The sequence below is a fragment of the Xiphias gladius genome, chromosome 23 (assembly GCF_016859285.1).
Source record: "Xiphias gladius isolate SHS-SW01 ecotype Sanya breed wild chromosome 23, ASM1685928v1, whole genome shotgun sequence".
Taxonomy (NCBI): Eukaryota; Metazoa; Chordata; class Actinopteri; order Istiophoriformes; family Xiphiidae; genus Xiphias; species Xiphias gladius.
Genome location: NC_053422.1, coordinates 23,383,738 through 23,406,133, shown reverse-complemented (window position 1 = coordinate 23,406,133; position 22,396 = coordinate 23,383,738). Strand labels below are relative to the sequence as shown.

General features: G+C 40.0%; 1 protein-coding gene across 1 annotated transcript; it reads left to right on the top strand.

The window, feature by feature from the left end:
• Positions 1-592: 592 nt before the first annotated feature.
• si:ch211-159i8.4 (matrix-remodeling-associated protein 5) lies at positions 593-21,668 on the top strand. Its single transcript, XM_040120137.1, has 16 exons — positions 593-679; positions 1,385-1,521; positions 6,093-6,222; positions 7,053-7,291; positions 7,538-7,689; positions 8,374-11,546; positions 11,781-12,011; positions 13,210-13,495; positions 13,582-13,779; positions 13,947-14,465; positions 14,616-14,787; positions 16,348-16,614; positions 16,763-16,889; positions 17,254-17,334; positions 18,422-19,568; positions 20,443-21,668. Exons 1-16 carry the CDS (start codon positions 593-595, stop codon positions 20,994-20,996), a joined length of 7,500 nt encoding a protein of 2,499 aa, XP_039976071.1. The 3' UTR covers positions 20,997-21,668.
• The last annotated feature ends 728 nt before the right edge of the window (positions 21,669-22,396 follow it).

The window sequence follows — 22,396 nt, the reverse complement described above, 5'->3', positions numbered from 1 at the left end:
GCTATAGAGCAAAATCCCTCTGTCCCTCGGGAGTTGTTGGAGACCAGAAAACATGACTCCAAATGAATGGTAGTCTTGCTTTGTATCTGCCAGATGTGTATAAGCACCTTTTTCTGACAAGTTTGCCATAAAAGATAATAATATAATAATAATATGTCAGCGTTGTGTTCACTGTTTGATTGTGTTGCCCCCAAGTGGCCAAAAAAATTGATTTATTAAAACAGTAACCAAATTATAATTCTTCATATTGCACCATCCATCTATCCATTCTTTAAACTGCTTGTCCAGGGACTGGTGCAGTATGCACTGGGCAAGAGGTATAGGAGGGTACGCCTTCCACAAGTTATTAGTGGGTTTCTCTAGCATTCTCATCTACTGTAAACATGGATCAACAGCAATATCAGAAACTGAGTCCCAAGTTTATTAGTTACACTTGTACAAGATACAGTCGAATACAACAGCCCTGCAATAAATCTTTTTGAGTTTATAATGTTTAGCTTTTTTGACATACGGTAGCATCTGAGCATCTAAATCACTTCATCCTTTCCTCCAGGTGAATTAATGGCGTAAGCGGTCAGACAGCTCTCCAGTCATGGCGCTGTGGAGGTGCGCCAAGATCTTCTGCAGGTTGGCTGCAGCGTGGTGTCCACTGCTCTTCTCATCACTGCTGTGGCAAACGGTAAATCTTCCTCGCAGAAGCTCTCAACTCCTTAAGGAATCCAGTGGTTGGTTGCCTAAGTCATCAAAGCCTGACTGATAAAAGTCACTTGCAATGTGACTAGAAAAAAAAGAGCCACTTTAGCAGAGCTTTGCTGGCTGTGAAAATGTTGTTATGTTGTAGGTGCTGAATCACTAGGACACCACCCAGTTTCCAGTCAAAAGCTTTAGCCATTATTAAGTTTGCTAAAGTTATGAGGCTGACATAAACTGAAAAACACAACATAAGGATTAAAATGTGAATAAATTACATATATTTATTTCCTTAAAATATAGTTTTCCTGGGAAATCTTGAATTTAACATAAACACTGGCTCTCAGATGCATGAATCAACTTTTAAAAAATGCTTGATGGAATTAGGCAGAGGAGGCCACGATGTTAACACACATGGTCTATTTTTTGTAAGCCTGAGGTCTATTTATTCCACTTAGTACTGATTTCTTTCCAAACTTTAAGTTACTACACAGTCCAAACTTATCTGTTTGTGTCTCCTTCTCTTATCTCACCTTTTCTGAATTTCTGAATTTGCCTCCCCTTCACTGCTTTCTCATACCTCCTCCAATTCTCTTTCTCTGCCCTCTCTTTTATTCCTTTTTATTCCTGAGCTCTTCCTTTGAATTACTCTCTTGGCCATTTCTTCTTTCACACCTCCACTCCTCCCCTGTAGATCTCCCCTGTCTATGCCGTCCCGTCTTGCCCGCGGAGCTGTAGCTGTCCAGGCGTTAAAGAGGTCCACTGTACATTCAGACACCTCACCACCATACCAAAAACCTTTCCTAAAGACACAGAGAGGCTCAACCTAGGGTAAGACTCAATTACTACGCATAAACACACATCCACACAGAAGCAAGGAGACACTTTTTTCATTGCCAAAAGGGAAGAAAACGAAACACTCTACAGGAAATAGTGGAATTTAGTGTGGGTAATTTGGCAAAGAAATGTTTTCTTCAGCAATCAAATGATCGATACTGCCTCAAATCACCCACAATCCAAAATTCTGAGGCAAGTGCTTTTTGGGCGGTGAGATAGCTTCTTGACTGTTCTTTTCACAACCCTTTTTTATACCACGGATCCTGCAGAGAAATTACTCTCTTCCCTCAGGAGGTGGGATAGAAAAAAATATATTGCTGCTTGCCATCGGCTTATCATATATCAATGCCTTAGGAACAAAAGAAAACTTTTTACATCAAGGGGAACAGTCTCATCAGTGACATAACCTGCATGTAGCCCGAGGTGCATTTATATTTACAAAGTCTGCCTTAAACCCAGAAGATAAGAACTTAGCACCAGCATGTGGTACTAAATTGACTCCAGAGGGAATAAATCTCCTAATAACTTCCATGTGGGTCTTTGTATTGTGCTTTCACTCCCCTCTAGCACAGCAGAGAGATAGCCCAGCCTCTGTTTTGTATATGACTTCATGCCTTGTTTAATAATTGGCTCCAAACAATCCATATTTACATGGCAAACTACTTGGCAGGCTGCAGACAGAGCAACACTATTGTTCACAGAGGGTTTCCCATTTGCATGTGCAGCTCTATTGTGGCAACGGCTATCACTGCGTTTCAGGTGCATTACATTTGTGCTTGGTGTAGCTCCTCAGCTCTTTACTATTGGATATCATGCTTTGATGTGATAAAGCATTTCAGCTGGTAAATGGTCATAAGCTACTATGTAGTGCCAAGCTTCAGTTCAGTCCACAGGAGATAAACTGTCTCCATATGTGCTCCTGTACTGTGGGAACAGATACCAGTGCATTCCAAATACTGTCTTAAACCAAAACAAAATGCATATGCCGGTTTTTCAAACCAGCATTACACTGCAGGGATTATGTGGGAAACAGTTTAGCAACAGCAAGTGTGATATTATTATTAAATTACACCACCCCCTTCAGGCCAAAGTAACAGATACCTACAACAATAGAGATTTCTGACTTTTCAGTAATGGATCTGTCTTAAGCCATTATTAAGACATATTGCAGGGTGGAAACACACATACAGGACACAAACAGACACAAGGAATATAATATGTCATAGTGGATGAAATAGCAAACAAAAAGTTACATAATGGACATTGCACAATTTTCATATGGCAGCAACAATAAGTGAGAGGCTGATTCCATGTCTCTGGCTTCCTCCAATTTACCAATCACTAAACTCCTCCCCCAATCACAGCTAAATCGTAACTAGGTGCGGCAGGCCCTTCAAGCTTTGAAATTTCTCTGCATTTTGGGTTGTAGCAAAACTGGGTTGTATTAAGGACATTACTCCTTATATTAAGAGTTATGGTGGATGGTTCTTTCTTAGCTTGTGCAAAAACAAAAACACAGGAGCAAAAAGAGCAAGGACTGGATTAAACACTGTGTTTGTCTGCTCTAATGAAAACCATTAACGTGAGCATATCCGGCCGACTAGTTTACTACCTACATTAGTAACATAAGCCAGTGTTACTTCCAAGGCCAGGAGCCTTTCATACTATATCATTTCATGAAGTTTAAAGTTACGTTTAAAAAACCCCCAAAACAAACCATAGCACATCCACTGTTTATTATTTCCCCACCGTCTTATAGCTGGTCCTGGATGCTACTATAGCAGAGTGTGGGCTAGCTCTGTCCTGCTTTTTATTAGATTTGGGAAAGTTTACATTCCAGCAAACCCAGCCTAATTTGTTAACCAAAAAAGCATTACATTAGCCAAACTTGGTGGTTAGTCCTTATCCTGAAAGCCTTTTCTGTTTGTAATATCAAAGTGGGATACACTAAATGAAAATGTGACTGGTAGTGCACAAATTAAACTGCTGTATTGCTCATCCAAGCTCAGCAACCAAACAGTATTATATTACAATGAAATACAAGTATGAAATTACATTTTTGCTTATACTAACTAGCTCAACACTACAATACAAGAACATGCTGTTTCTTTATTTTCTTTATCACAAACTGGTGAGGATATAGACTTTTTGCCTGGGATTATATTATGAATTTGACCACCAAGTTCATAATTAAGTCACATTTACGGAATTCTCATTTTAAAAGAGTGGTAAATCTGTCAGTGTTAATATTAACTAAGGGAGGCAGGGCTTAGCAAACAGTCACAAGGATGTTTCTTCAGCAGCAGAGCAGGCATTTGGAGAGTAACCAAACCTTTAGGGAGCTAACGGGCTCTAACTTTCTTAACACTAAACCACCCTGTTAACTGGGGAGCAGACCAGGGCGATTCAGTCTGTAAAACAAAGTGTTTGATATATATTCACACCAGGCATGGAGTGTTTTATTTACACTCTGGGGCCTGTTTTCCTTTAGTATATCTTAAGAGCAATGCTGTTTGTATTTAAAAGGAAACTGCTCTAATAAATTTAAGCTTCCATCCTCTTTCAAAGGGACTGTTGTGCTGATTGATCAGTGACTGGCATGGAGGATGGTATGGACCACCTACAGGAAAGAATCCCCAAGAGGAGTCTGAGGAGATGAGTGTTGACATCGATTAATCAACAGTTCATCATAATTAGAGAGCCTGGCATAGTGACAGTGAGGCTTCAATAGGGATTCAATCCTTTCTGCATGTGCTCAAACATGATACAGTGATGATGAATTATGAGAAAGAGCAAAGATGAGTCTGCCATGAATAAATACTGAACCTTACAATCTACATAGAAAAGTGCACCCAAGGAAAAGGAGTAAGAATAAAGATTGTAGGTGCAGTTGTAACTCAAGGCCTTATTATGTGTCAAACAAAAAAAGGGCTTGTGGGATTGCGGAACAGTATAACAGCATCAGAAACCCCTTCCCCACATCTTTTGACATCTGACTTGGGTCCTATGTCTCGAGCTGCAAAAAGTAGTTGATTAATTGATTAGTTGATCAACAGAAAATGAATTGGCAACTATTTTGATAGACAATTAAAGGTATGTCATTTTTAAAGCAAAAATGTCAAATAATTGATGGTTCTAGCAGTGAATCGAAAATAATTTGCAGATTAACGGATTTTGAAAATAATTGTGTCAGCCTTAGCTGCACCCACAATTTTTGTAACTTTTGACACACTAGTGATTTTTATATGACCTAGTTTTCAAACAAAAAAAACGAACCCCTTGTGTGGTCTAAGTCTACTCAAACAATGTGCATGGTGAAAAAAAAAAACACCTAGCCATTTATATTATTTCCCATCATCCTAGCTTTGATACTTTGATAGCTTTGGTTTCAGGATTTGTGTTGAAGTCTTGGCCTTAGATGATCTCATTATTTAAATTAAATACAAATAAAAAGTGTCTTACTGACGTGAATGTCGAGTTTTAGACTAGCTTCAATTTGCCTTGAAATTCATTCTGCGAATAGATAGAATCCCTTTCGTGAATGCAGCAACAAGCAATTTGTTTTAGTTTAAAGGGTTAACTCAAGCAAGTTCAAGGTTAAAAAAGTTAAACAAAAAAATAAGTACCGAGATAAAATGATGACAAGGATGAATGTGACCACTAGATGATAAATTGTGAGCTGACTATTTTATTGATGGAAGTGGAAAACTGCAAACTCCAGAATCTCCCATATGTGTTCAATTGGGTAGGGATAACTGCACCCAGGGAATGTTGCATTTTTTACAACTCAGGAACTCACTACAGGATAGAAGACTCTGTTTGACAATACTGTTCTGATTCCTGTTGTTGGAAGGCCTGACTAACTCCCATACACTGAAATCTACTAAACACTGTCAGCCCTTGCCAACAGACTGTAGTGCTAGGGTGTAGACTCTGCTCCTTTGATGAATATTGTCTTTGGCTCTGGCATCTACTGTTCTATACTGTACTTGGCAATCAGTTTGACTCTTAGAGGGATGTATGTTGAAGCCTGAAGACTCGAAGAGAGGTTCTTAATTAACTCCTTGTATTTTGACTGCTGGTATAATTATGGTGGTAAATTTATTGGAGTCCTATTCACAAAAACCCCTGCTGCTTTACAGTGTTACTTTTATTTAGTTTACAAAAGGGCCGAACTACTCATGTCTATACTAAATTATTAAATGCTGGACCAATTCCTACTATACACTGGTGCTATCTAAGAAGGCTGGGCAGAAGATGCTGCATGGTAATTCTTGTTCTGTATGTGTGTTTCCACTGCTGTGCACACGGTGAACTTCATTCACTTCATCTTTGGGGGGTCAGAGGTTGGCTAAGGTCTCTCTGTCATCCTTATTTCCTTCTCCCCATTAACCATTCCTTCCAGCTATCTTCTTCCCTTCATTTGAAAGGTCACATTGATCCAGACACACTTGGAAGCACCAACTGCTAACTAATTTTATCTTCCTTTCCTACTGACCCCAAATGACTCCCTGTAACTCTTACGTCCCTGTAACTGGTCCTGTTTATTTTCTCTTTTGTAACAGTTATAACAGCCTGACGGAGGTGGAGGGGTCAGAATTCAGGTCACTTCGGCAACTGGAAATGCTCATGTTGCATGGCAACGACATTAACACAGTCCACCATGGGGCATTTTACAGCCTAAGATCCCTACAGGTAGAGTATGTGTGAGACTGTTCTAAATGTTTCCTCTAATTCTTAACTAGTTTGCATGGGTAAAGGTGGAGAAAAAAAGTGGGAGGCGTTTCATATATAACCTCTGAATTCAGCTTTCTCCTGACTGAGCACTCCAAGTCAAGAGAAAGTGATTAAATACTTATGGTTGCTGATGGGCTGTCTTCAATTTGTTTCAAACCCTCTTAGAGTATTTTGTCTGATAGTTTCTCCAGATCTGGCTTGGAATAATTGCAGGAGCAATTTGGAGCAAAACGGAACATGATTAGGCCATAGGTGGACCCTAAATTTTAATACAAGTTCACTTTTGCATTACATACATAAGATGATATTTCTTTCTCCAAGTTTGACATTATTTTCTTCTATGAAAGAGATACACACAACCAAGAGAAAATTATGTAAAAAAAAAAAGCATATAGAAAAGAAGTGAATCCCACCGGGACTGGCTAATACCAGAAGAACAGAATTTCCCCCCTCCTAAACCTATATTTAGAACCTATATTTTTTATTTTAAACAGACCAAAGATCCATGCCAATACACCAGAATTGAAAACAAGGCACTCTGGATCATCCAAGCATCCATATGGATTGGGCTGAGTCCTTGATTTTTTCGAGGAATAGTTGACTGCAAAGAACTCTATTCTCAAAAAATTAGTATGGGATGCTCTTTTCTGTTGCTTTTTGCTAAAACAATTGTATATCAGGGATGTGGTTCTCAGTTTGAATCATTCTGTCTCCTAATTTTATTATTACTAAGAAGAGTTTTAATGCTCAATAAATGTGAGTATAACACATATTCTTTTCTTTTCCAGATCTTGAAGCTGAGTTACAACAAGCTAACATCAGTGAACCCTGGTCTGTTTGAGGGTCTTGTCGGTTTGATCCGTCTCCATCTGGACCATAACCTTATAGACTTTATAGAGCCATACTCCTTCTCTGGCCTGACCTCTCTAAAACTCCTGCAGCTGGAAGGGAACCTCCTCAAAGAGATCCACCCTCATACCTTCATAACAGTGTCACTACTAGGAAGCTTTTGGACCTCTGGACTCAAGTAAGAAATCAAACAACAGTTAATATTTCTCGTATGTTTGGAAAATTGAAACCACTTTTTAAAATCATTTAGGTCATAGAAATTGGTTACCTCCAGTTTAAAGACATGTAGGTCCAGTAGAGACCCCAGATTGCTTGTTGAACTTATTTCCCTGCCTTCTGCACACTGCATGCAAGGATAGGCTGTATCCCCATTTCAGCCTGCAGACCAATAAGTGAAGAAAATTATATAATGTTTTTGTCACAGACACTTACACCTGTCAGACAATCTATTGGAGCAGCTCCCTGCCGCAGCACTGAAGACTGCTCCCAGGCTCGAGCTTCTCTCTCTTCATGGTAATCCCTGGACCTGTGACTGTCAGCTGAACTGGTTGGTAGAATTGAGTTCCACACGTGAAGGTAAGGACATGTGAATTAATTCTCTAATCTTATTTTCTCACAATAGAACATTGTCTAAACCGGACAACAAAGGACTTAATGACTATGTAAAGCTTTGTATGGGGGGAATGTAAAATTTAGAGTTGCTGTAATTGATTTTTTGGCCGCCTTGGGGAAGTGGAATAAGCTGAAAACATAACATTAACATGTTATCACATGGCAAACGTGTGATCCATCAATTGCCTCTTGTTAGCAAACAGTTACTTATTAACAAATACAACAGTCACAGAGCCATATTATCTTTAATTTGGAGTTGTGTCTCTGTCCACCTGGCGATTGTGAATTCAATACCCACTCTCTATTTTCTCTGCATTTGGTCTTTACCAGCTCCTGAGGCAAAAATCTGGCTCTTTAACTGCCAAATGCTCCACTATGTTCACCAGCTAGTCACTAACATTGCCTGTCTGCGGTTTTTTGCTGAGAAAGTAGTGTAAACTAGGCTTTTAGACTTTTTTCACTACAAACATCTACCTGCTGCAGGTGAAAACAATGGTATGACAGCAGTGAGAGTGAATCAAAACAGTAAAGGTGCAGGCCAGATAGCTAAAGCTGACAACTAGACCTGCTGATTCAATGAGTTACCTCTTTAACATTGTCACAATGTTTTTATCTCTCCCTGTCTTCCTCTCCCCCCACTTTTTCCAGGCTTAATAAAGTGCAAGAAGGAACGTGGCTCCACTGAAATTTGCCCCCAGTGCTCCTCTCCTCGACCCCTGAATGGTACCTCCTTGTTTGGGTTAACCTCGAACAAGCTTACCTGTGAACGGCCAGCTCTTCGCTCCCCTCTCAAACAGTGGGAAAATCCGATGTGGACTGAATCTGAAGCAGAACCTGACCTCCCGTACACCCGGGCCTTTGAAAAACCTTTGGGACACCTGACCTTTGTTCTCTCCGACAGCCATGGAAACCATGCTCATGTGGAATGTGTTGTGCGCCACCCTGGAGACAGTTCACCTATGACTTGGACTTTACATTCATCTGGAGAGTTATCTGTCAATGTATCGCTGGTAACTGTCCTTGAATGTGAGATTGATCGGGAGATGTTACAAAATCTATGGCAACTGGTCGCATATTACTATGAAAGCCCTGCTATCTTGGAGAGAGGTCAACAGAGAGGAAATACAAGCAGAGTAACCTATCAGTATGCCCAAGCTGTAAATGAAAATTCCCCATATTTCACAGAATTAAAAGGGTATTTGGTAGCAGAACCCTCGTGGCTGCTTCAACCAAGAGTAACATTAAGGCTCAACAGACAGCAGACAACAACTAAGAAACTGGTGATGGATTTCACTACTTTAATTACCAAGTACATCAACAGCAATAGAGGGCAGGAAGATGACAATGACTTTGGGTCTTCCTGGGCACTTATTCGCAGAGGGACAGCAGGGCGGGTTCAGATGGCTCTTGAAGGTTCGAAGGTTCGCTTGGAGTGCAGTGTTGTCACTTCGAATCCGGAGGTGAAAGTGGAGTGGATGCTTCCAGATTTGTCTATTGTGGAAGATGCAAATGATAAAACAGAAACCTCTGAAAGAGGAGAACTTGTGATTTTAAATGCCACACTGTCTGACTCAGGCCTCTATCACTGTATGGTCAGAACCAAAGCCGGTGTGGATTTGATGCCTTTGAGGCTCACCATTAAAGAACTCTCACTTAGCCCAACTGCTTTCAACGGTCAGAAAATTGTAGTTCAAAAGGGACAATCTTTAACCCTCCCTTGTGATGTGACCTCAGTTCAGCCAAGTCAAATTATGTGGTACTTGCCCAAAAATCAAATTCTACTCCCCACACAACAGACAAGACGAGCAGAAGTAATGGAAAATGGGACGTTGGTACTGAGGAAGTTGACACAAGAAGATGCAGGGGAATACAGCTGTTTAGCTTCAAATCTGTATGGAGTTGACATGCTATCACACATGGTGGAAGTCCCGGGGGAAAAGGCCTCTGACAGGTCTAAAGTACAGACAGGGAGAGAACAGCAGCTCTTACCGACTGGTGTGGAGGAAGTAGAGGGTTCAGGGGGAGAATACCAGGAAATTATACGTCCTTTTGCTACGCAGTTTCCCAAGAGGGTAGGTACACAGCAAATGAACCACAATAGGTTTTCTAAAAGGATAAGAATTAAAGATTCAAAAAGAAAACCCAATAAATCTGTTAAGGAATTAGATCCAAATCGTTGGGCAGAGATATTGGCTAAAGCTAATGCTAAACCAAGTTTTGCTCTGCCTACAGATCAGTCACTAGAACAGCCCAGTACTGTAACAGTCCAAACAAGTACATCCAAACCTACTACAACAACCCCCACTACAATTGCTACTACTACTACTAACAACTTACCCCATACTACTACCCCTCCTGATATTACAGTAGAACCAACAAATTTCCCCATGAACACTAGAGTTAAGTCAGAAGCCCATTCGAAGAAAGACAAAAAAGGCAATATCGGTAAAGATTCTGAACCCTCGGAAAGTCTTCCCCGGGTTTTACAACAAGCCCCTCCCAGAATTAGGGAACCGACCCCACACTACATTGGTGGGATTACAGAAAAACCAAAATCTATCACAGCCTCTCCTGTTATTGTAACCCCCAAGGCAGTTGATCAGTCTGAAAATAAGCATTTGGGAGAGGGTAGAAGGAACTACAACCTTGTTCCTGGTCGGTCAAACAAGAGATGGCCCCCTTATAGACGTAGAAAACCCCCAATGAGAAGAGTCCATCCACACCTAAACCCCTTTTACCATTCATTAAACAAGACCCAAACAACTGTTCCCCCAACAACAACCACCAGACCACCAACAACGACCAAAACTACAACTACTCCTACTACCACTACTACTACAACAACACCTATTCCAACAACAGTGGAAAACCATAAAAACGTATCTGCTGAGTATCAGACAGAGGAAGATGAAGGCGAATACTATGAAGAATACATTTACAAGAATAGTGATAGTTTGGATGCCAAGAAAGATTTAAACAGCGGAACTCTTCAAACCACTCATGATCTTGAAATTAGCCTTACCACATCTCCAACAGTTACAGAAAAAGTTCCAGATGTAGGTGGACATAATTTACCTAATCCAAAAACAATTTTCAATCCGAAGATAGAGAGTACCCCTCATCCAACTGAAAGAACTGTTGAGGAAAATGAGAAACACATTGCCATCCTAGAGAATTCTGAGAGAAGGAGGGTTCAGATCAGAATACAATCTGAAGAAAAGGGCAGACACAATACAAATCTTGCAGGAGAGAGTGGGAGGGAGGTCATAACAGCAATGGAATGGCAAGAAAAACACAAAACAGACATAGAAGGCAGGGAGATAGACACAGAAAAAGCTAAAAAGGAGTGGGTTACGAAGAGCTACAATACAGGGGATAGCATCCGGTTAACGACACAAAATAAAACTCGACCTTTGCTAGAGCAAAATACAACAACCCAAGCAAGAACTTCATCTTCCACGGTCATTACCTCACATTCAACAAGAGGGAGAACAAGAGAAAAAGACACACGGAGTGAAGGTGAGGAGGTAACCAAGCCAGGAATAAAGCCTGAGATCCACAGTTTCCCAATAATGGAACCAAATCACCCCTGGCTCCATCAGAACAACCAGGGAAGAGGGCAAACTACCACTTCCAGGATGACACACACAAATCAACATAGAAATATAGGAAAATGGGGCGAAGTGAATCCAGGCAGACATTCCCAGTCTCCCAGAGTCACCCCGACCTCCCGCTGGCCTTATCACCATCTTCATCATCATCATAACTACCCCCTCTACCCTTCCTGGCCAGGTCAAAGGTCTTTTCCTCATCCAGGGCAAGGTAAATAAAACTGTTGTTTAAGGATTCTTTATTAAATGCTGTTTTGAAATAAAGAGATGATTGATACAAAGTGTAAAAGATAAATGATAATGAACAAGACTATTATATTTACCTGACCAGCTAATATACCAAAAAAGCCAATATTATGTTGGCTTGGTGTTATGCTATAATATGTCAACCATGGTTGGCATGCAAGGATATGTATTTAATCAAATGTTTGCTCTCTTCTCCTTGGTCCTGGGTCAAACCCTTGGGCTCAAGATCCAGTTGTCACCAACAGACCAGAAATCACAGCTGAAACGGTCAAACCCACACCTACAGCTTCTGGAACAACAGCAAACCCCAGATTTACTCTCACTAATCCCCACCTGTCACATCAGCGTCATCAAAATCATAACGTGGATGGCAGGACCCAAACCAGAGATCAACTTTTTCTATCAAGGCTAAGGAACAGATACAGACAGGTATGATGAGTGGTGGGTTAGTGGGTGTGCATTATGGGGCTATTGTTCCATATTGTCAAATTGTGTATCTAAATGTTCACAAAGTGCTTCACAGAAGCTCAATTTATAGAGGGGAACTTTATAAATTGATTATGTAGCTTTTGAAGGGGTTGAATTAGGAACAGTGAATGCTGTAGAGGTTGGTGTCATTCATGACCAGACAGTTAAGCTTCTCTCTCCATCCTCTCCCAAGAGGAAACACCATGTTGCCAAACTGAGGAAACAGCCAATGTTCCCTTTAAATTCAAACTTACATTCTCAGTATTTCATGTTGGAAGGTAACGATTTACATAGTAAGATGAAAATGCTTACTTTGTATTTAAAAGATTTGTATTAAAACTATTAGGACTTTGTATTAAAAAGATTTGTATTAAGAAGATTTTGTGAGTCACCTACCATTTACTCCTTATTGTAATGGCTGTAGACAACCTCATTTCCACAGCAGCAGGTGGCTGTCCAGAAAAAAAATCTCCAAGAAATTATCTGTCCATGCCCAGCATCAAACGACACAGTAACCAGCTGGCAGTAACCAGCTGGAGAAGAGAGTCAAGAATCTAACAAGTTAAAGATCCAGCTATTTTTATTGGAGGTGCTGACCAAACATCTTTAGTGTGGAGACCAAAACAGTAATTATTAGACCTACATTTATCAGCTGGCCAGAAAAATGGGATCCAATGGGACGACATTGTCAATCACTATTTGCTGGATACGGTAGAAGGGTATTTTCTGCTAACACATTAGCCAGAGCAACTTATAAGGCGATAATATGTAAAGGGTGTTAGCTTGTTTAAAAGTTATTCTGCCCCCTAGGGGCCAAAATTGATTAACGCAGATTTAAAAGATTTATATCAAAGTGAAACAGGTAAACATAACCCTGTTAGAGAACACATAGCTTTGCTACTGTAGTTGCTAATCTATGTGACAAAAGGTGCTTGTCCCACTCCTACTGAGTTTTGCTCAATCTCCTACTGTTCATATATGTGTGTTTGTAAATGAAGCAGCTTTTATATACTGACAAGAAATGTCTTGCTAGAAACACATGATAACATGACACACAATGATGGCAATGATGATGAATCAGCTCTCAGAGGTGGGATTTAATGCAAGGTAAATGGGTTAAAACTATAGTAATCAATCATTTTGGTTTTGATTTTTCCAGGCACAGCTCGATCGCATCACTCAGCTAGGGAGGATGGTGACACCCATACCTCGCACAAGCTACTACAATCCTCCATCCCCCATCACACCTAAACCCAACCCTCCATCCCTGCACAGACCATACACCACCAAACCACCAGCAGCTGCTGATTCTTACACTTACAACCTGCAACCTCCAAAACCTGCTAAACCTTCGTTATCATCATTCTCTGTATTCATCCCGACCCTTCGGCCTTACCACACCTCCATCCCTGGGGTTCTGCCTGGAGGTCAGTGGCCTGTTGGAGGTAGGTGCATAGTATATTGTGAACGGTATATTTTGAATAGTAATAATATTATTTTTGCTGTTTGAATTTGTCCACTTTTGCAGCAGGACGAATCAGCTCATGGCGGCCCACAGCTGCCCCACCTTTCCTATGGGTGTTAGGAGCTGGAAGTGGTGGGATGAAACCACGCATCACCACAGTAACCACAGCTAGTGTGTCAGTACTTGCAGAGAGTGATGTCTTCCTGCCCTGCGAAGCAACAGGAAATCCTGAACCTACCATCACATGGACCAAAGTCTCCACAGGTAAGAGATAAAAAGATGAAAGATGGACGCAGAACACTGTATGTGTTGCTTTCAGCTCTTTATTGGTACCTGGGTCAGATCTGTCTGCTATTTTGTCTTTCTTGATACTTAATGTCGGACATCAAAGGCAGAAAAGTCCACATTTTACCTTTTTTTTTCATATTTAGGTGCCACCATCCCAGCCAACACCAAGCATGGTCCACGATTTGAAGTTTTCAACAATGGAACTTTTGTTATTAAAAACATCCAGCTTCAGGATAGAGGCCAGTACCTCTGCACAGCCCAGAATCGGTTTGGATCAGATCGTATGGTCACCACCTTAGCTGTCCAGACTGAGGCACCCAAGATCCAACCACCAAAGTCTACAGAGATAGCAGTCTACTTAGGGAAAAGTATGACTCTTGACTGCTTTGCCTCTGGAAAACCACCAGCCCAAATTTCCTGGATTCTTCCGGACAGGACATTTGTTCGTGAAGTCGGGACTGTTCACACTCTCCTTTCTTCAATGTCTTTGCTTCAAAATGGAACCCTGCAAATTAATTCTGCCAATTTCTCCAACAAAGGGGACTATAAATGTATAGCAAGTAATGCAGCAGGTGCTGATACAATAACTTATCATCTCCACGTGGCAGCTCTGCCTCCAAGCATCAGTGAAGGAGCAATGGATACTGTTATAATTCAGCCAGGTATGGTACAGAAATTTAAATTCATACAAACAAAAAGCAAAAAACTCCATAATAAAAGGTTTTCCGAGCGATATGTCTGGTAGAAAAGACAACAAAAATGTTCATAATGTCAAAACAACATTCTAGACTAATAATATCCCATCTTACCAGGCAGGAGTGTGTATATCCACTGCTCTGTGAAAGGTGAACCAATGCCTGCTGTGAAATGGATGCTCCCAGCGGGCATCCATGTTAAGCCATCACAGTATCTGGGACGCAGGCTGTTTGTCTTCCCTAATGGGACACTCCTTGTGAAGAATGTTTCGCCATCTGATGGTGGGAGGTATGCATTTCTGTTAGTCTATTTTAATATAATTGTAACTGTCTGTACCTGCTAGTTCAATGTCTGGTTGAATAAGGATGTGCCATTATCATCAGCCAGGATCCAATCAAGCAGCCTAGTTAAATTAGAATGCGTTCTTAATCACTTCAGTCCAATAAGAATCCTATGATTTAATTATTTTATGATTTACCAATGTTTTTCTTTCAAGTTTTACGGTACGCATATTTGGGTTTGCCTTTTATAAAGTAGATTTGAGTGCAAAAAGTGTAATGTTCAGTCAAATCAAAGCAAAGGAGGTAGTTCAACTCAATATAGGCTAGGTACAAAGACAGCATAAGATTTATACAAAATTTCTCAAGCCTAAGTTATTTGAGATTTTGTTATGTTATGTTATGTTATTATGATAGAATGTACTGCTAATGTTACAAATCGTTACTTTAGATATTTTTAAAGAAAACAATGTTAACCTTTGTAACCTAAAATGTTAAACAAAAATCTTAAGTGTCACATTATCACACATTTATGACAATAGCTGTCCAGAAAGTGGTTTATGTATGCTAGGAACTTCCTGTGTTAACTAACTACCTATAACACCTAACACCATTGATAAAAGAATAGCTTTTTAGCCCAGTTAGCTCTAGAGATGGGACTGTCATGTGGCCAACCACTCTGGTTCAGACTGTCTAGACAAATCTGGTACAGACATTCATGGTTCTGAGATCATGTATCCTGATGACTTTGGTGATCACCTGACTTTTCCTCAAGCTTCCTAGTGCCTGCTCACAATAAATCCCAGTAATTTAGAGTACTGTAGATGTCGTGACATATTTTCCAAACACGTATCTATTGTCAGCGGTAAGTTTTCATAAATCAGTTATGAAAAGTGATTGTGGAAATAACTTTAATTTCAACTTTTAGGGAGTGCTACTCCACAAATGCTCATGGCATCAGAATTCTGTGGTCTCTTCCCAGAGCTCCTAGCAGGATATGACGGACAGTTTATCATACCAATAGAAGAACTGCAGAACGGCACTACACAGAATCCCTGTCTCTGGAACATTTGTCCATTTACTGTAATGACCAAGTTCAGAGAAGCTGAGAAGCACAAAGAAAAACTGAGAAGCACAAAGAAAAACTATGAGATGCAAACCAAAGATAAGAAAAAAATCAAAAGACAGATAACACAGTCATCCTGAAGCTGTGAGCTATTTAGAAATCACATTTCTTTACATTTATTATTGTAATTATTTTTCATATTTTGGAATGATAGTCATTTTGGGTTACAGTTTGTGTTGGATGTTGGCTTGCGATCCCACACTTTTTTATGTCAACAATCTGACAAGCACTTCTGTTTCTGCTAAAGCATACTGACACCTTAAATCTCACTAATTTGTAATTGGAGTGTACGAACTGTAAATTTCCAGCTTCTGACTTTGAATTCCATGCATCAATAGCCAAGGACAGTAAAGGTGTTGTATAATGTATTTAAAGTCAGAAGTTGAGTAGCATCAGGCAAAGCACTGTATTCGTTATTTAATTTATTTAATTTATTATATACAGGTACGAGTGTTTGGCCACCAACACTGTGGGGATCGCCAAAAGAACTGTCCAGCTTGAGATGAGGGCAGATTTTCCCTCTTTCTCCCACCAACCTCCTCCTCCTCTTCCCATTTTTCCAATCCATCACCATGCTGTGCCATCCCGCCAACACTCTGTCTCCGCTATGTACGGTTCTGCTGTCTACCTGCACTGTCCAGAGTCTACGAGATCCACAAGAGGGACCATTTGGCAGCTACCCTCAAAGACCATCATGGAGCATCGACACAGGTAACTGAAATACTGTACTTCCTTTTGTAACTCCATGAACCAGTACAGTACTGAAAAAAAATATAATTACATTAAAAGGTTTAAGATGCCATTAAACTTGACTGACTGCTTTAATCTCAAGCTCATTTTCTCCCCCATCTGCCTCCAGTCCAGAGAGACCAATTAAAGTTTTCCATAATGGGACTCTGAGGATTCTTCAGCTAACAGAGCTAGATGGTGGAAATTATGTGTGTGTCTTTCAGCGGCCCAATGGGGAGGACATGGAGCTTTTCCGGGTATGAACAGGACAGATAATGACTTCAGGCTGGATAATTGCATTGCCAACTTTTTTCTATTCGTCTACATTTAAGATCTGGCTGAGAACACTTTTTTATTAAGAATCCCTGCCTTGTTAATGATTATCAAAGTCAATGTTGTTAAGAAGTCTGACTTGTCTTTACATGCTGATTCCTTCAGGAATCAGGGCGGCTTTGTCCATTCAGTTAAGAAAAGGACTTTTATTTTGCAGTATATACTCTGGCAGAAGTAGCCGTGTGTCACTCAGTGATCAATAATTTACTGAAGTCTGTCTTCATATTTTCTAAGATTTCACTGAAAGTTTTTTCGAATTAAAAGTTCTTTATGTATTTGCTTTATCAGGTGGAGGTATTAATGACCGCTCCCAGAATTGAACATGTGAGGACTGCGCAGACCAGGGTCACCTTTGGAGAAAATTTCCAGGTAGCTATGGATAGCTAGCTCAAACTTCATTTAAAGTAATTTTGGTGGGATCAAATATATTTTTCGTGTACATTCTATTTTATTTTTTGCCATTTCATGATTTTATGCTTACACATACATTTCTTCTTAAAATAAGACGTCAGTGTCTTATGTCCCAAAAGCACCTTAAAGCAGTATCATTAGATTTTTTTTTGCCACTTGGGGCCAGCAGAAAAAGCTGTAAACAAAACACTGACATACTTACACCCTATAAAGTTGATAGGGCAACCATGTTAGCAAACAGTTACCTAGTCACACAGCCAGAAAACTCTGATCAATAGCATTCATTTGGAGTTGTGTTTTTGTTTACCTGACAAATGTAAATCCCATATTCATTCTCCTTTATATATATATTTATATATTCACTCTAATTTGGTCTAAACCAACTCCTGGCGTAAGTTTCTGATTCTTTAGCAACTAAATGCTCCATTATGTTCACCAGGTAGTTGCTAACTGTGTCTACGTGCTGTTTAGTGCTGGGCAGGTAGTGTATAGAAGTACGTATCAGCGCTTTTTTGCTAAAACCAGCTGCCTGCTGTGGCTAAAAACAAGGTTGATGAGGGCGGTGAGAGTACACCAAAACAGTAAAGTTGCAGGTCATATTACCAAAACAATGACCTGAAAGATGCTAAAACAACAAGAATCAGAGCTGAGGGAACTGCAGAGTTGTCTTATAATAATCTAGGGGCTTGTCACTACCCGTTCAAATTACTCAGTCGTTTGACCAATTATTAATATAAAAAATTGGATTTGTGCAGCCTTAACTTGAAATAAATCATACAAGTACACAAAGGATTCTGTTAGTTGTTTTTATTCTTAATGTAAAGCACAACATTCTTAAACTTGTTTATTTTAAAATCAAATCAGTCTTCCAATTTTAAGCTCCACGGAGAGCATCATTAAGACAAAGGTAAAAAATAGCTGAACATTTAATAATTTAAAATCATAGCTAGCCAATAAGATTTTTATTCAAAAATGGGCCTAGATTTATTATTACACTTAATTTCTACCTCATCCAATTAATCTCCCGTCTTTGTTTTCCTTGTAGGTTGACTGTGTTGCAACAGGACTCCCTAATCCAGAAGTTTCCTGGAGTCTTCCAGATGGAACTTTAATCAACAACGCTCTTCAATCAGATGACAGCGGCCTTCGCAACCGCCGCTACGTTATCTTTGGCAATGGAACTTTACTTCTCCAGAAGATGGGCAAAAAAGATGAGGGTGACTACACTTGCTATGCCAAGAACAAACTGGGCAAAGATGAAAGAAAGGTCAGTGTCAAATTGGGGCCAAATGCTCCAAAGATTAGATTAAAATCACAATCTCTGGTGACAGTAAAGTTGGGAGAATCCGCTAAATTAAGTTGTCAGGCAACAGGTGAACCTATACCAAGAATCACGTGGATCTCACCACGAAATGACGTAATACCAGTCTCATCAGAAAAATTTCACATTATGGATGATGGGACAGTAGTTGTGAAAAATGTAAAACTTGGTGATGAAGGGAAATATGCATGTGTGGCACGAAATTCTGCCGGTGATGATTTTAAAAACATGAAACTTGAAGTTGAACCCCAGGAACCCTTTATCAATGGCATGAAAGGGGAGAGCATCGCAAAGGTTTTAGGTGTTTCCTACCAAACAGTGCTTCTGGATTGCAGAGTGGAAGGAAAGCCTGAACCAAGAATCTGGTGGGTTACTCCTTACGGCCACTCCCTTACAACACCCTATCTTGGTGGTCGCTTCCAAGTCCACCGAAATGGGAGCTTGGAGCTGAGAGGGGTGAGGAAAACAGATGAAGGGAGGTACATGTGTCTAGCTAAGAACCATCTGGGTGAAGCCTCACTTTTGGTTGAATTTGATGTGGCATCACTAGCCGAGAAACCTAGCTTTGCTGTTCCCAATATTGAAATCTTACCAATAAAGCAAGATGGTGGGGAATTGATCCTGGAGTGTCCTGCTCGTGGCAAGCCAAACCCAGAGTTTGCATGGGTGCTACCCAATGGGACGCTGTTAACGCCTGGTGTTAGACTCCAACGCTTCACCCATCATTTGGGAAATGGAACTCTACAGATCTCTCGACCAGTTGCAACTGATAAGGGAGTGTACCGGTGCCTTGCAAAAAATGTGGCAGGACAAGCGGAGAAACGTTATGCACTGGAGGCAGGCAGAAAGCCAGTGATCAGAGGATCTACAGGTATGTTTTTTTCTTCTCAAATTAAAGAAGTAGCAATTTCCTTAGTTGGGTCAATAAAAGGACTAAAGACATTTTCAAACCTATGGTTCATTGGACCTAGTCCAAATCTACGGAGCCCCCCTAGAGTCACTGAGAAAAAAAGAGCCATGTGTAAATCTGTACTCTTGGTTTGCAAAAAACATGTTCTTGGATTTGTAATCCTGCCCACAGATTTTCAATCTGTACCCACAGTTTTTTGCAAACTGTTAACATGGTTTACAAATCTTTGGTCATGGATTGAATAGATTTTTCTCAGCTAACCCTTGGGGGGGGGGGCTCTGTACAAATCAGTGATTGGGTCAGTAAACCTATTGGGCGGGAGCAAGAAGGTTCTGAAGAAGGTCCTGTCTGCCTTAATATCAAAATGGCAATGAACTTTGTTAGTTGCGAGGTTAGACCTCGATTCATTGTCAATAAATTGTTTAGCTGCTAACAACTGTTAATTTTGCTCATCTGCATCACAGTATGCAAAGTGCACCTGGTTTCGAGAGCCATTTAGTTCAAACTTGCACAATATGGCTTGAAGTTGTGTCAGGTCGGGAACAAACCACTCCAGAATTTGTTTGCGAATGGAGAGAAACCCTGGTGCAGTTGTTTTCATCTGGAACTGAGGATGATTTATGTGTTCAGAATTCACATCAAATCTTACCAAGGGGGAAAACAAACCAGAGTCCAATTCAATTGGACTTAACAATGCAATTCGGGAAATGCCCTAAAAGTATATATGAAGAATCAATGTGACATCTGACTATATTGCGTCATTGGTATTGTATCTTTTGTTATATCCATCATTCTTGCATGAAATCTACTTAATCTTAAAATTTTACTTTTCCAGGTGGGATGAAGATTACTTATGGCCTCAATCTCAATTTGCCTTGTACTGTTGATGGCTGGCCACAGGCGTCAATTACATGGACTCTACCCAATGGCCTTGTTTTGGACAAACCTCAAACCATTGGCCGGGTATCTTTTCTTATCAATGGGACCCTCCAACTCAGGCAGGTCGCCACCTTTGACAAAGGAACATACATCTGTAAAGCCTTCAACTCTTTTGGCTCATCAACACTATCCTACCCAGTTGCAGTTATGGTTTTCCCGCCACGTATCACCAATACGCTGAGCTCAATTACAAGAGTAAACCGGGGATCACCACTGACATTAAACTGTGTTGTGACTGGTATTCCCAAGCCCGATATTTCATGGACTTTGCCTGGACGCACAACGCTGGTTCCACATACCCGGTTCACAGTACAGGGAGGAATTCACATGACAGAAGAGGGCAGTCTGGTCATAAAGAACCCTGTGCTCATGAACTCTGGTATTTACAAATGCAACGCGAAAAACGCACTAGGAACAGACTTCAAATCTACATACCTACAAGTAGTCTGAGTGGGAAAATCTCATAGCAGAATTACGACTGGATGATTATTATTCCACCAGGATTTTAATACACTGTCACATGATAAGGATGCTATGAACACAGAATCAAAGCTGCCTTACTACAGGTGGTTTGAGATACCTTGCAAATCACTTTCCACCGAACAATGACGCTTCAAACGTTGACTTCAAAGTGAACATTCACCTTTTGTAACTGTTTTTTTGTTTTAAGGTATAAATGTTGCATAAGACTTTTAATTCTACATTTTGAACCTCAGAATTCATTTCATTTCACAAAGTGCCTTTTTTGCCTGCTCAGAGCCATGCATTTTTGGCCTTACCCCATAGATGTAATTTCAAGTTGCCCTGACAACATCATAGTTTGTAAAATTTTACTTCACTATACAATTTTACTCTGACATGACATTGCAAGTGCTGTTCTTCAAGTGAAACAACATCAGACTCCTCTCTCTTGGTATTGATGTATCTAAATGTAATATGTACCCCTTATATGCATATTGTTGTCTTTGTTCTGGTAGAATTAGAGTTAACAGTGATTTCAACTGTATAACAAAAAAGATACTAGAAAACAAATAAGAGACTTTTCCCTGCTAAATTTACAGCAAATATGTCATCAAAATTGGAGTGGAGTGTCGTAATTCCTTCATGTGGCTCTGTCATAAACTATTCTATTAATGTGCTTAAGTGCCATATTTTATGAACTTTTAGTGAACAGTGACTCTTATCTATGAGGACACAAATACCTTCAATTGTTGCTCTACAGTGTACATCAGCATATTAATTACTGTATGTATCAATATCAGTTATTCATGTTCATAATGGTGAGAAAGAATAGCTCACAATAACTACAGTGTGAGCTCACAGCTATTAACAGGTGAAAGACACAGATATAAAAAACAAACATTTACATAAAAAATTTGTAAGTATATAATTTATGAGTAAAAAATACAGTATAAAGGTATGTATTGTTGTTTTTTTATCTATCAATTGCCTAACTTTTGCTATGCTAAAAAAACAAAGCATGGCTTAATGCAGACTGACACGATGAGTATTCACAAATTTTATATTAAGCTTCTTGGAAACTTAGCTGAGTTGTTAAGGCCCAGTCACACCAGCATTTAAAATGGTGTAATTTCCTTGATAATGAACTAATTCCAGTAGACTTGATTCGCTCTCAGCATGGAAGTTAATCTGTGGTAATGTTTCAACGTTCATCAACTTGATAAACAACAAATTCACACTGTTGACAATAGCAAGGTGTCTTGACAGCGCTGACCTTTGAGGAATTGGAGAGCTGGAGAGTCGAAAATGGTTGGAGCTATTGTAGCCGTGTAACACTATTCATTTTTATTTAATCTCAGAGTATTGACTGCCACACAATAGAGCCATGG